Genomic DNA, 12,261 nt, shown 5'->3' on the forward strand with positions numbered 1-12,261 from the left:
ATTTAGTTAAATATATTAAATAATTTAATAATTTAAAATATTATTTTTAAAAAATATTTTTATTAAAATAATCATTTTTATACAATTGAATTAAATATATAAAATAATTATTTTTATTGAAAGAAATATGTATAATCATAATTAATTTAAAAAAAATTTGGAGACAGTCGTTTTTAGTAATTTTTTTATTATTTTATTAATATAAATATTAAATTACTTTTAATAATTAAATTTTATTAATTTATATGTAAATTTTAATAAATATAAATATAAATTATTAAAGACTAAGGGTGAATTTAAAATAATAATATTTGATGAAGTAATATTTTTCGTTACTTTATGTAAACAGAGGAATACCTGACGAAAAAGTTACTGGGACTGATCATCCTACACAGCACACTCACAGGCAGACATTAACGTTATAATTTATAAATGAGAGAAAGAGAGAGTGACATATACGAGATAATACTTAATTTGATCCCTGAAGTTATAATCGAACTTTAATTTAGTTTTTAAAATTTAAATCATTGTAGAGACTAACGTGATTAAAATTTAAAAAGTTTAAGGATTAAATTGAGGTAATTGAAATTTCAGGACTAAATTGAGAAGTATTTTCTCGATATATATCACCGATAAAGAAAAAGAGAAGCTAAAGAGAAAGCCAAAGCGCCTCCTTCTGTTTTGATCTCTTCACAACAATAATATATGTTTTTTGCATCCCTCTTTTCCCCTCTCTGACCATACACTCTTTAATCTCTCTCTCTCTCTTCCTTTACCAACTAATAAGCAAAAACAAAGCCATATCTTCCTTCTTAATATGGCAGCACCATGGGTTCCACCATCATCAAAGCTTCACATTACTTCCTTGCTGATGATGCTGTTAATGGCGACCACCATGATGAACAACAATGTGAGTGGCCAAGCAACATGGTGTGTAGCTAGAAGTGATGCATCCAACCAGGCCCTGCAAACTGCACTGGACTATGCATGTGGTTCCGGTGCAGATTGCTTTCCTCTTCAAGCCAATGGCCTTTGCTTCCTTCCTAACACTATCCAAGCCCATGCTTCTTACGCCTTCAACAGTTACTACCAGCGAAGGGGAAGAGCTCCTGGTTCCTGTGATTTTTCTGGCACTGCCACCATTGCTCAAAGCGATCCCAGTATGCACTACTACAAAACACTCTTCATCAATTTATCGATCCCTTTGGTTAGTTCTCATTTTCTGTTTTCTGGTTTCTGTGTAGGCTATGGATCTTGCGTGTACCCATCTTCTGGAAGGTATGTTTACTTATTTGCATCTTTACTTTAATATATTTCTTACTCTCTGCATTTTGCAGCAAATATGAGATGGTAGTTCTTTTTTAGTGGCAGATGGAGAGTACAGTTTTTAATAGTTAAAGATAAGTGGTTAATGTTCCTTGTTTTTGAAGTAAATGGATTCTAATATTCTCATTCTCGGATGTATCTTTTCTTTATTTATTTATTATTATTATTATTATTATTATTATTATTTTAAATCCTGTTTGGTACCTTTTCTTCTGTGGCTTGCCGAATACACATATAGAGAGGCGAATTGGGAAGCCAAATAGTGGTGGCAATGTGCTGTGTTTCACTGTTTTTGTTTTGTGTTTGAGAGAGAGAGAGAGAGAGAGGTGAATGGGGGAGGTGCATCAGATTATGTTAGGACACGTGTCTCTTTGCATGAATGGTGGAAATTAGAAACGCCATTAAACCATGGCCTATTTTCTGCAAAACTATGTCCTGGTTTTTTTATTTTATTTTTCAAATGTTCCAATTCTGGCTCTGGGGTTGCACTTGCGAACTTTGGTACCTTGGTTATATGAATTTCACTATAATATCAAACATATTCTCATCCATCGGTAGATTTGGGGAGTGGGACACCCAAATGAATTAAATCTTATGTAAGTGATGATATATAATAAATATTTTGATATATTAATATAATAAGTGTGATCTTTATATAAAGACACATTTTCGAATATTACTTACCATTTTAGGTGGGGAGTAGTATCGTTTGGTTCGAGTATTTGAGTGAGTGACGCCAAATAATAGATCATGAAGCAGGGTGATGTACGGTGCACCTGTTGGTGTGGGGCTCCGACTCCATCCAACGGCTCAGGAATCATCATCATGATGAAATCCTTTTGTCGTTGTTAACTAGTTTGAATCATAGTGTCAGTGATCTGCTTTACAGTGCTAAAGTTACTAGTTTCTCTCATATGAATACATCCTTTGTTTCCATCCATTCTTTCAAATAAAATGAATAGTTTCTCATTTGCATGTAAAACCTCAAGATAAATTTATACATCACCTTTTATAATACAATAAGGTCGCTATTGAAGTCTATAGTTGGGTAGAAGGGTGGTTTTTTATGAAAGGGATTCTCTCATATGGAAAGTTATGAGTTCAATTAATGAGCTAAAAACAGAGCCATCTCTCATGGTTTCAAGTTTAGGTTCCATCAGAAAAAAGTGACATGGCAACCATGCTTATTAGGATTCGGATGATAATCATTGCTTGTAATGTGTTTGATGCTTTTTGATTTCATATGTCCTAAACCATGTAAGAAAATTAGTGATGGTTACAGGGGACAATGATGTTAATGGGGCCACTGGTTTGAGTTCTAGGTTTATTGTGCCATCTCACGTGTCATGATGAATCTTTATTTGTTGATAGGTCACACTCACATGGTTATTGCAATTTAAAAGTTCAATGTAATTGGAACTTTAACCTCAATATGTTAGGCTGAATGGTAGCGCCATGGAGTGGGACAAATTGAGATATATAAACTTTTGATTTAAAAAAAAAAAACACAACAAACAAACGTAAATTGTTGACTAAATGGTACTTGTTTTTCATTCATTCTTGTGAACTTGTTAGCACTGCTGGAGGGGGAAATACACCAAGCACAACACCTGCATTCAACAATCCGAACGTGCCGTCTCCTACGACAACAACACCAATATACGGCGGGGGCAACACCGGTGGACTAACGCCGGGAATGAACACGCCGTTCCCCGACAATTCCAGGGCAGCATCAGAGGCAACAGCCACATGGTTTCTAGGGTTGTTTTCCTCCCTTCTCATTCTAGCCATATGCATATGATGATGATCTTTGGTGAGAATAGGAAGGTTACAGTTTTGTCAGGGGTTAAAAGGGGGATCCTTTTGATGTTTATAACCTTGCTTTAATGCGATTTCATATTTTAAACATCCTTTGTATAAGGTTATAAACATTGCTGGATGGGGGCATTGTTATCCACCAGGGAAGGAAGGGCAGAGCTAGGATAGCAAATTATAGGGCTCAAGTTTAATTCACTAGATCAATTTAATTGTCCCCGTTGCAAACAGAATATTTCATCATATCATCAGCTTATAAAGCTCTATTTAGAATGAATTTCTTCCTAATCATCTTTTTTTAAATTCAGTTTATTTCAGTTCCCAGAACACTAAGCATTTTATCACGGGTGTCGATGCTAAACTGATTTGCATGAATACATTAACCATGCTAGGTGTATACAAAATTAGTCATCAGTATAAAATACATATAAAATACATATTAAAAATAAGTTTAAATTACATATACATATATATTTTTTTCAGTTGCATCAAATAAAATAAAATTATATATATGGTGATTCAATCCACTCGTCATAATTCATCAATAATAATAATAATTTTACTATAAACAACAACTATCAAATTAATCTTTAAGGGTATTAGTGTCTTTTTATATAAATTTAAGGGTATTAGTGTCTTTTTATATAAATCTGCGTCAAATTCTCTTTTGACCCTTGGAGATATTTTGCAACTGAAAATTACATGGTTTAATGGAAATGACAATATATTACGTGGATGATAAATTCTAAATTTTGAATAAATCAAATCTAATAATTATAAAATATTCAAACTTATTTTATTTCTAACTCCTATATTATATACTTGTATTCTTGGAAAATACTGATGGAATACAAATCAAGTTCATATAATTAGAATCTGAAATATGATATTATTTACTAAGCTGCCTTACGAATGAGATTTAGTTATAAACTACTGAATTTGTAAGGGGCAATAGACTGCTTACCATGTGCCAAAATTCATTACTAATAGCCTGCCAAAATTGTGAGGGGCAATAATTGCTTAATGCTTACCACAATCCAAAGTTTTGTAATTAGGCCAGTGTAAAATGGAAGTAAGAATTGCCTATTACTTATTTAATTTCATATAGTATTATAATTTACTCCAACGAAATCCCATGGAATAGAGATACAAGATTCTCTGGTAATTTAAACAGCTCTGTATAGACCTCCAAAATTTCTCCGACACAAGCATAAGTTAAACAACACAAGTTTGGTGAACAAACACTTGACTTGGAAACATTGAACAATAATAATTGTAAGGCCTGATTCAGAATATAACAGTTGCTGAACTATAGAACTCCAAAGAAGGGATTCTTAATTGCAGAGTCTAGTTCAGACCCAGCTGAATTCAGAACTGCCATCTCAACTTTGTCCCTGGGCAAAAACAAAAACTCACCACCATCAATCTTCTCAAATCCACAAATCTCCAGAAATTCAATGCCCCCCTTCAAGGCACCAACTCGTTCCTGTCGCAAACAACAAACATTACATTCAAAGCATCAGCAAGTGTTTTCTTTTTCTTTGGTAGAGAGAGAGGATGATGGAAACAAGGGGGAAGCAAGAAAGAGGGGTGAGCAATTATTAGAAGAATATATGGTTAAGGTCTGAATGTCTTGTATCGCTTGCCCATCCCAAATCTTAGATAATTTTTTCATCTTTAGGGAAATTCTTACCTGAAAAGTTTGGTTACTAAGTCGGATTTTTCTGAATTTTTCCTCGTCAGGATTTCTGGCAACATTTCCCACATAAGTAAGGAGGGTTTGGAATGCTTTCTTTACTCTGGTATCGTCCTCCTGCTCCAAGAATATAGTTTTGTAGCCAACATAAGTTACCATGTAAAGAGACATGAGTTATACTATATGCCCAAAAGTTTTGTAGCCAACATATAGGCAGCAGAAGCAAAACAGTTGACCAAATACAGTGAAATTGGCGTTGTTGGCTACAGCCTAAGCCTACACATTAGCTAAAATAGTATTGGTTACCTATACTTCCTCACCTATGTGTAACAATATAATTAACAATTAGCTACTCAACTAGCAGTGTAATGCAATAAATAAATTGCCATAGATATGGGAAACATTTAAGCATATAACAAAAGAAACAATCTTCTAAAAGCAACCGCCGGAAAGCAGTTTTAAAGAATTTTAATTCAGAGGCATATATGATATATGAATACAACCTGTGTTTCTTCATTCTTTTTTATCAAAAACAAAAAGGAAAGTACCTTGTGGTTCTGCTTGAGAGAACGCAGGCACTCTCTCATTTGTTCCGCTTTGGTGGCAGGCCTAACTGGCAGAAAACTCTGCATGCAAAAACAAATTTTCAAATAAAGAAGTACCTGGGGAAAAATTGAAACCCATTTTTGGACCCTCTCATACCTTTTTCTCCTCTACAACAGTTGAGGGTTTGGCTTCTGCAGGTTCCTCCGGAGGCAATCCAAGTTTTCGCCTTCTTTCAGCCTAACATCATAGAGGGAAAAAATTATTCTTCTGGTGGTTAAAGGCAGAGATTGAAAATCTTGCAGGAATTCTTATCTTCTTTCAAAAAGAAAAGAACACGACATGATGACCATGCTGATGTACAAACTCAAGAAAGAACAAACATGACAAAAGAAAAAAAAAGCGAGGGGAAGGGGGGGAGAGATTTGTTTGAAGAAGCTACACCTTGTCTTCTTCTAACTTCTGCTTGATTTTCTCTCTAGCCCTTCTCTCTTCCTCTTTTTCTGCTTTTCGCAATGCCAGCAACCTGCAAACGGAAACAGATTTTGCTTCAAGCTAGGTGCATTCATGACAAAAGACAGGATGCAAGATCAATAATATACTGGTTAAGCCAGACCGTTTTCTCTCATTCTCTTCTTCGATCCTCTTTGCTTCTAGCAACTCCTTGCCAATGCGAATTCTCTCCTATATAAAAAATATATATGAGACAAGTATACGTATCTGCTTGACATGTATGGACATATGTATCTTGAGATGGTGTATTAAGATTTTGCATACTGGCCCAACCTCAGAAACTTTATATACATAAATTAAGAAACAAATTCTTCAAGAGGATAACCAAAAAGATACTTCTTACTTTGGAATGTGTCACATTGCAGAGATATAATATAGCAGCTTGAAATTCATACAAGGATATGTATTCTTAGGAGCTAAAGTCTCATCCATGATGTGGGAGTAATTTACAGTATAGGTGCTTAAAAATTACCGAGGAAAGATAACCAGAAGCACTTGAGGCCCATTTATAATTGATTACTTTATTCAAGTTGTTTCATAACCAAAGACAACTCATACGTTTTGTCTCGCCTGAAATAATTTGTAAAACCTTAGGCACCTACATGGAGGTTCAAAATGGTTTTATATTCCTTAACAGGATGTATAGATATAAATGCCCACAAATATATTAAAATGCAAGCATCAATGTAAATCACCTATCGTTGTCACCAAGAGATAAGTGATTCTACAGAATACCTTTTCTCTTTCTCTTTCCATTCTCCTTTCTTCCTCTTCTTTCTTCTTGCGAGCTTTCTCCCTTAAATATTATAGATTCAAAATAAAAAGTGATAATACAAATGAAAAACCGATGATAGATAAGACTGACTATAAAAACTACCACACACAAACTATAATTCTGGACAAAAGTCAAGATATACAAGATGCTAACTAGATTATATAACAAAATCTAAACATGGCAACATAAAGTAAACAAGAACTCCAGAATACCCAGAAGCAAATTAGCAAACACAACAAGAAGACAGAAATTTCAGCAAAGCCACCATCAACACCGTCATATATAAGTTGCAGTCATTTATATAATCTGAATGCGGTATTGGAAGGCGCTAAAATCTGCAGATGCATTTCTGATAGTTGACCACTTTAAGAATGCATACAAATCAGGGTGCCCAAAATAGGTGTTTGATGCATATACACAAGCTGCTTAAGCAAAATTGAATCTGTGACCACCATGGGTACATTATATTTAAAGTTTAAACTCAAATAGCTTCACAATTCAGGCCATATGTAAATCTTATTTGACATCCAGTTTCAAACCTTAGCTCCTGTTGTTTAGCCTTCAGTTCTTCTGGGGTAAGAGAAGGTTTAGGAGCCTCAACTTTGGTATTGGCAGGTACCTGAATGAAACATCAGGTCAAGAGCTAGATATTGCAACTTAGTTATACCAAATAGATTTGACATTAAGTCATAGCATGAATTAGTCTAATTCGATTAAAAATCACAATATTAAAATCTATATCTCGTTAAACAATGTGAGTACCATGAATATGCCATATTGCCATACTAATAATGTAAACAAATCATACCAAGGGCATCTGATCTACGTCAGGGTCAGACTCATGCTCTACTATCCAATTTATGGCAGCCTCGATGCTAGCATTACCTATAGAAAGAGTCAAAGAGAGAACCAAATCCAATGTTTAATATCTACAGAGTAAATGATATCAATGTCCAAATATAAATAACATAAATAATGTAAAGTACCTAGATCTAGAGATAGTAAAAGTACACACTTTTAAAAAAATGACTATCTACAATTGTGTCAAATGCAATTGTTATCACACACAAGTATTAACAGTTTCATCTTCTTTTACCCAGTTTTCATGGATCCTCTCAATTTTTTTCCTTAATTGTTCTGTCAAGTGTGATCTGTCACCATTCAATATCTTCTCTCACATGTTTTTTCTTGGTCCCACTTAAGGAGTGTATGGTGAGGGATCACACTTGACAAAATAATTGAGAGAAAAAAGATGGAGAGGATCCATTCCCATTTTCCTCCACTACCCCCTAATAAAATGTACCATCTTTCATTTGATTTGCTTAACATAGCTGAGCCTCTTATTAGCTTTCTCGCACAAAACATAAAGAACAATATGCAGCTAAAATTATAAGAACAGAGTTGAAAGGAAACTCACCAGAATAATGAAGTGCACGTGTTGCTCGAGCTGTAGAAAATCCCATTACTTCAAGTTCCTCAACAATCGTTTTGTCAACCTCAGGAACAACCATTTCTGTATTTTAAGGCATAAAGCAATAATTACTGACCTTAAAAAGTAGATATTATCATTCACTAGCCAAAAGAATAAGGGTGAAATCTTTGAGAAGGCTTTCCAAAAACAAAGTGACACACAATATCTATTTTTAAGGTTTGTTACAGTCATGGATTAATTGAGGCTAGCAGAGTAGTAGGTAACCTGCATCTTGGCTTGCATCTGCATTGAGAGCCTCTTCTGAGGTAGCAGCTTCATCCACTTTTGGAGCCTCTAAACTTATCGGTTTGGCTGCCTCGGAAGTCTTATCTACAAACTCAGTATGCCCGGTTCTTTTCGTATGCAAATCACTTTCCTAAATGATCAATAGCATTGGGAAAGGAAAACTATCAAGAAATCAAGGCACCTTAGAAAACACTGCACAAAACAAGGTTCCTTCTTCTCCATACATAATGAAACAGAAAATTATCTCCTAGACTCAACAAATATACAAAATACACACACAAAAAGAAAGTTCGTTTGTTTTAATTCCCCCCCCCCGGCGGTTGCAGCAGCCAACTAAAATTGAGAACCTCAAACAAGTTAAACCCTAAAATAACTGAAAATCACAGCAAGATCATAATTCATATCAGTTCATCAGCTGTTTGTAAAGATGGTTCAATTCAAAAACACGATCCAGAAGCCATGTGCTACGAAGAAATTGAGGAAACGTAAACAGGAAAAGGAGAATGAAAGAGAGATAGGGATCTAACGGTTTTGGATCGGCAGGGTTTGCCGCAAGCAGTGCAGACGAGGTTGAGAACTGCTTCGGTGGATTCGGAGAAGTTGGAGTGGTTGGTGAGCTCTGCATGCTGTTGCGCTTCCTCTACGGACCTCAACAGAGTGCCACAGTCACCACACTTGAGAGAAACCCCCGCCATTGATAGAACTTTCACAGCTTCTTCACAAAAGCACCGCAACTGTTTACTAATCGGGAAAAGGATCCGATTAGAAAATTTGTATTTGGAAAGATTGAGAGTTTAATTATTATTTTATTATTTCAAGTTAAAAAGTAATTAGATTTTTATTTTTTATTTTTACTAATTTTCTAGGAATTTGGTTTTATAAAATGGGCGTAGTTATTATTAATTTATTATTATGAAAAAATTTAGAGAGCTAACAATTTTATTGAATTTTGACCAATAGATAACTAGCAGAAAAAGGTGAGTCATTAGATGAAATCTCACACTAATTTCACACTATTAAATTATCATTAATGGTTATTTGATAGCTATCAATCACAAAAGTTGCTGGTCTCCTAGTATTGCTCTATTATTATTATTATTATTATTTGACTCTTGTTCAGTTGTTTGAAATTAAGAATACATGTTAGTATCGTTAATTAAAAAAATGAAAAATTAAAAAATTAAATTTTTAATGTATTTATTATATATTTATTAAACGTAATTAAAAATCTTTTATTGATAATAAAATTTTCAACGTCAGCATTCGTCTAACAGAAAAAGAAAAAAAAAGGCAAGGAAATTCTTTTTTTTTTGTTGCCTAGTCAAGGAAATTGTTTGATTAGCTTTTTTTTTTTTAAACATAGACCAAAGGCCCAAAATGCAGAGACTACATAGTCCGTCACCAAAAAAAAAAAAGAGACTACATAGTCCTAATAAGGCAATGAGTGATTGAATACGATAGCATAGAGCAGAGCTTGAATCTTCCTTCTCCTTAGACTTAGTTTGATAAAAGTTTTTGAAGATGTGCTTGTATTTTTCAAAAGTTCAAACTTCTTATTTTATATTTGGTAAATAAAAAAATTATGTGTTTATATTTGTAATTTTTAAAAAATTAGAATATTTTTAAAAATATTTAAGATAGAGCTTTTTAAGGTTAGCTTGTATTTTTTAAAATTTAATCTCATATGTTAACTAATTTTCAAATTTAATGCTTATATTTATATCTATTATAGTATTTTTAAATTTTAAAAGTTATTTTACCAAATACAATTATTGTTGTTTGTGTTTATTAAAAATAATTTTTAATTTGATTTACCAAACATAAATGCTACAACTTTTAAAAAGCTATCTTTTAAAATTAACTTTTGTAAACTACTTTTAAAAAGTAAAAGCTTTACCAAACAAAGTTAGTCCTTTAACTCCTTATTATTTCTTATCCGTATAGTCACAGCTTTTGAAATTAATATTAATTAAATATTGATCAAAATATTTTTTTAATTAAATATTCTTTCTTATTGTTTCTTATCCTTATTGTTTCTTATTAATTAATATTTTTTTAAATAATTAAAATTTAAAATTTAATATTAATTAAATATTGATCAAAATGATAAATTTTATTGATCCCATAGTCTTATTCATTTCATAGAGTTAGTCATGGTGATTTACGAACAAATTTAAAATCAGCAAAAATAAATAACTTAATTTGTTATTTAGTAAATTGAAAATTATGACTATAATTTATTAATGAAATTTTGTTATTTCAACTAATTAATTATTTAATTAGATATTTAAATATCATACTTATTAATTTAATTAATTCATAAATACCAAATTGAATTTCAATCATTTAATTATGAATTGACATAACTTTTTCTTGAAGGTATTTTTCAATTTTATTTTGTTTGATTGATTAAACTAAATTAATTATAATCAATTATAAATAATCTATTATTATTATTATAAGTTATTTGATTTTAGATGGAATTAATAACATGTCACAAGCAAAAAAAAAAAATTTTCAATTCATCTAGCACAACATAATGAATCTATTTTTTTTTTTTTTGTCTAAACATGGAAAGAAATAAAACAAACACTATCCTATATCCAAGCGGATGATTGGCTGGAGATCAACACAAAGTTCAGACCAAATAACATTATTAGAGTTATTCTTGGCACCATATCTAGCCATCCAATCCGTAACTCTATTTGTTTCTCGGGACACCCACTCAACGTGAACAAGCCAATGACGAGATAAAAGTTCATGAATCTTGTGAACCAACTATGTTACTTCAGATAAATACCCACTTGTAAGCTCATGTATGATGGACAAAATGTCAAGACAATTCGTTTCACATGTAATATCCCTCAAACCGCAATTCCAAGCTAAAACCAGCCCCCTCCAAGCAGCAAATAATTTACATCTGATGATAGATCAGGGGGAAATACTTCCAGAGCAGCCCGAGATCCAATCTCCCTTAGAATCTCTAATAATACACACAAATCCTGCTAAATTTGAATCCAGATACAAGCTTGCATCACAATATAATATTTCGAATAAAATAATCATATATGAATATTATATTAATATAATTTTTCTCTCGAAATTCGGGACCGGCTCGTCATATAGAGACTAACCACAGAAATCATAATTTTGAAATTCGGACCCGAAATGGCTCAAAAACGCAATTTTTCACGACGTGCCTGCTTAGATAAGGAGAGGTGTCTAATGCAGTCAAGCTACTGATTCGGCAGCTTGATGATACAGCACCTGTGCAGTGGAGGTGCTTATATGCACTAAAATTTCTAAAAATTCCATAAAAATTCCGTTTGATCCCGAAAAAGCGTCGTTTCTTCGGGGCTAGGCCGTTACACATACTATGTAGTTTGGCTAATATAATAAGATGTTCTTTGCAAGCCTAATTAATTTGGTTCCATTGGCATATTATCGTTATCTTAATAGTTATTTTCTGCCGCCATTAAAATGTGCATTGACGGCCTCTATGCCAATGGCAAGTTGGTGAGCGGCATGTAACTACTTCTGTAAAATATTTGTGTCATATCACATTATGTCAGCCTCAACTAGGGATGGGAACAGAATAGGCGAGGGCAGGGGATATCTTTTCATTCTCTATCTTCATTCTCAGATTTATTTTTTGTTTCCGCTCTAATTTTTGCCGTAGAAAATATTTCTTTCCATCCTTATTTTTCGTGGATCTCTATTTTTCGCGGGATTCTATTCCCCATCTTCCTATATTGATCATTTATATCAAAGTTCTAATAAAAAATTAAAAGATAAATAAAAATATTTTTACAACATATAAGGACACAGTCACGTATGGTGAAAAGGGAAAAGGGCGTCGTGATAAGAGACAATGAC

The 12,261-nt window shown here is 32.9% G+C and overlaps 2 protein-coding genes across 2 annotated transcripts; one reads left to right on the forward strand and one right to left on the reverse strand.

Annotated features, from left to right (window-relative positions):
* The first annotated feature begins 654 nt into the window (after positions 1-654).
* On the forward strand, positions 655-3,418 carry LOC112736228 (PLASMODESMATA CALLOSE-BINDING PROTEIN 2). Its single transcript, XM_025785591.2, has 3 exons — positions 655-1,160; positions 1,245-1,278; positions 2,902-3,418. The coding sequence occupies exons 1-3, from the start codon at positions 818-820 to the stop codon at positions 3,125-3,127; spliced, it is 603 nt and encodes a 200-aa protein (XP_025641376.1). The 5' UTR covers positions 655-817; the 3' UTR covers positions 3,128-3,418.
* Positions 3,419-4,203: 785 nt separating this feature from the next.
* On the reverse strand, positions 4,204-9,315 carry LOC112736229 (uncharacterized). The gene is made up of 12 exons (XM_025785592.2): positions 8,913-9,315; positions 8,365-8,515; positions 8,086-8,181; positions 7,477-7,553; positions 7,208-7,287; positions 6,629-6,689; positions 5,997-6,064; positions 5,825-5,906; positions 5,540-5,620; positions 5,386-5,463; positions 4,835-4,954; positions 4,204-4,627 (listed from the first exon to the last, which is right to left on the reverse strand). Exons 1-12 carry the CDS (start codon positions 9,078-9,080, stop codon positions 4,451-4,453), a joined length of 1,239 nt encoding a protein of 412 aa, XP_025641377.1. The 5' UTR covers positions 9,081-9,315; the 3' UTR covers positions 4,204-4,450.
* Between the last annotated feature and the right edge of the window lie 2,946 nt (positions 9,316-12,261).

Source organism: Arachis hypogaea, chromosome 13 (genome assembly GCF_003086295.3).
Source record: "Arachis hypogaea cultivar Tifrunner chromosome 13, arahy.Tifrunner.gnm2.J5K5, whole genome shotgun sequence".
In the NCBI taxonomy this organism is placed as follows: Eukaryota; Viridiplantae; Streptophyta; class Magnoliopsida; order Fabales; family Fabaceae; genus Arachis; species Arachis hypogaea.

Excerpts from the sequence above, each read along its gene's own strand:
- LOC112736229 (XM_025785592.2), bottom strand. The coding sequence starts at position 9,080 with ATGGCGGGGGTTTCTCTCAAGTGTGGTGACTGTGGCACTCTGTTGAGG. Across the intron at positions 7,554-8,085 it reads ACGTGCACTTCATTATTCTG|GTAATGCTAGCATCGAGGCT; the intron begins GTGAGTTTCCTT and ends CTCTTTCTATAG. Across the intron at positions 5,464-5,539 it reads CTGTTGTAGAGGAGAAAAAG|AGTTTTCTGCCAGTTAGGCC; the intron begins GTATGAGAGGGT and ends TTTTGCATGCAG.
- LOC112736228 (XM_025785591.2), top strand. The coding sequence starts at position 818 with ATGGCAGCACCATGGGTTCCACCATCATCAAAGCTTCACATTACTTCC. Across the intron at positions 1,161-1,244 it reads CATTGCTCAAAGCGATCCCA|GCTATGGATCTTGCGTGTAC; the intron begins GTATGCACTACT and ends GTTTCTGTGTAG. Across the intron at positions 1,279-2,901 it reads GTGTACCCATCTTCTGGAAG|CACTGCTGGAGGGGGAAATA; the intron begins GTATGTTTACTT and ends TGAACTTGTTAG.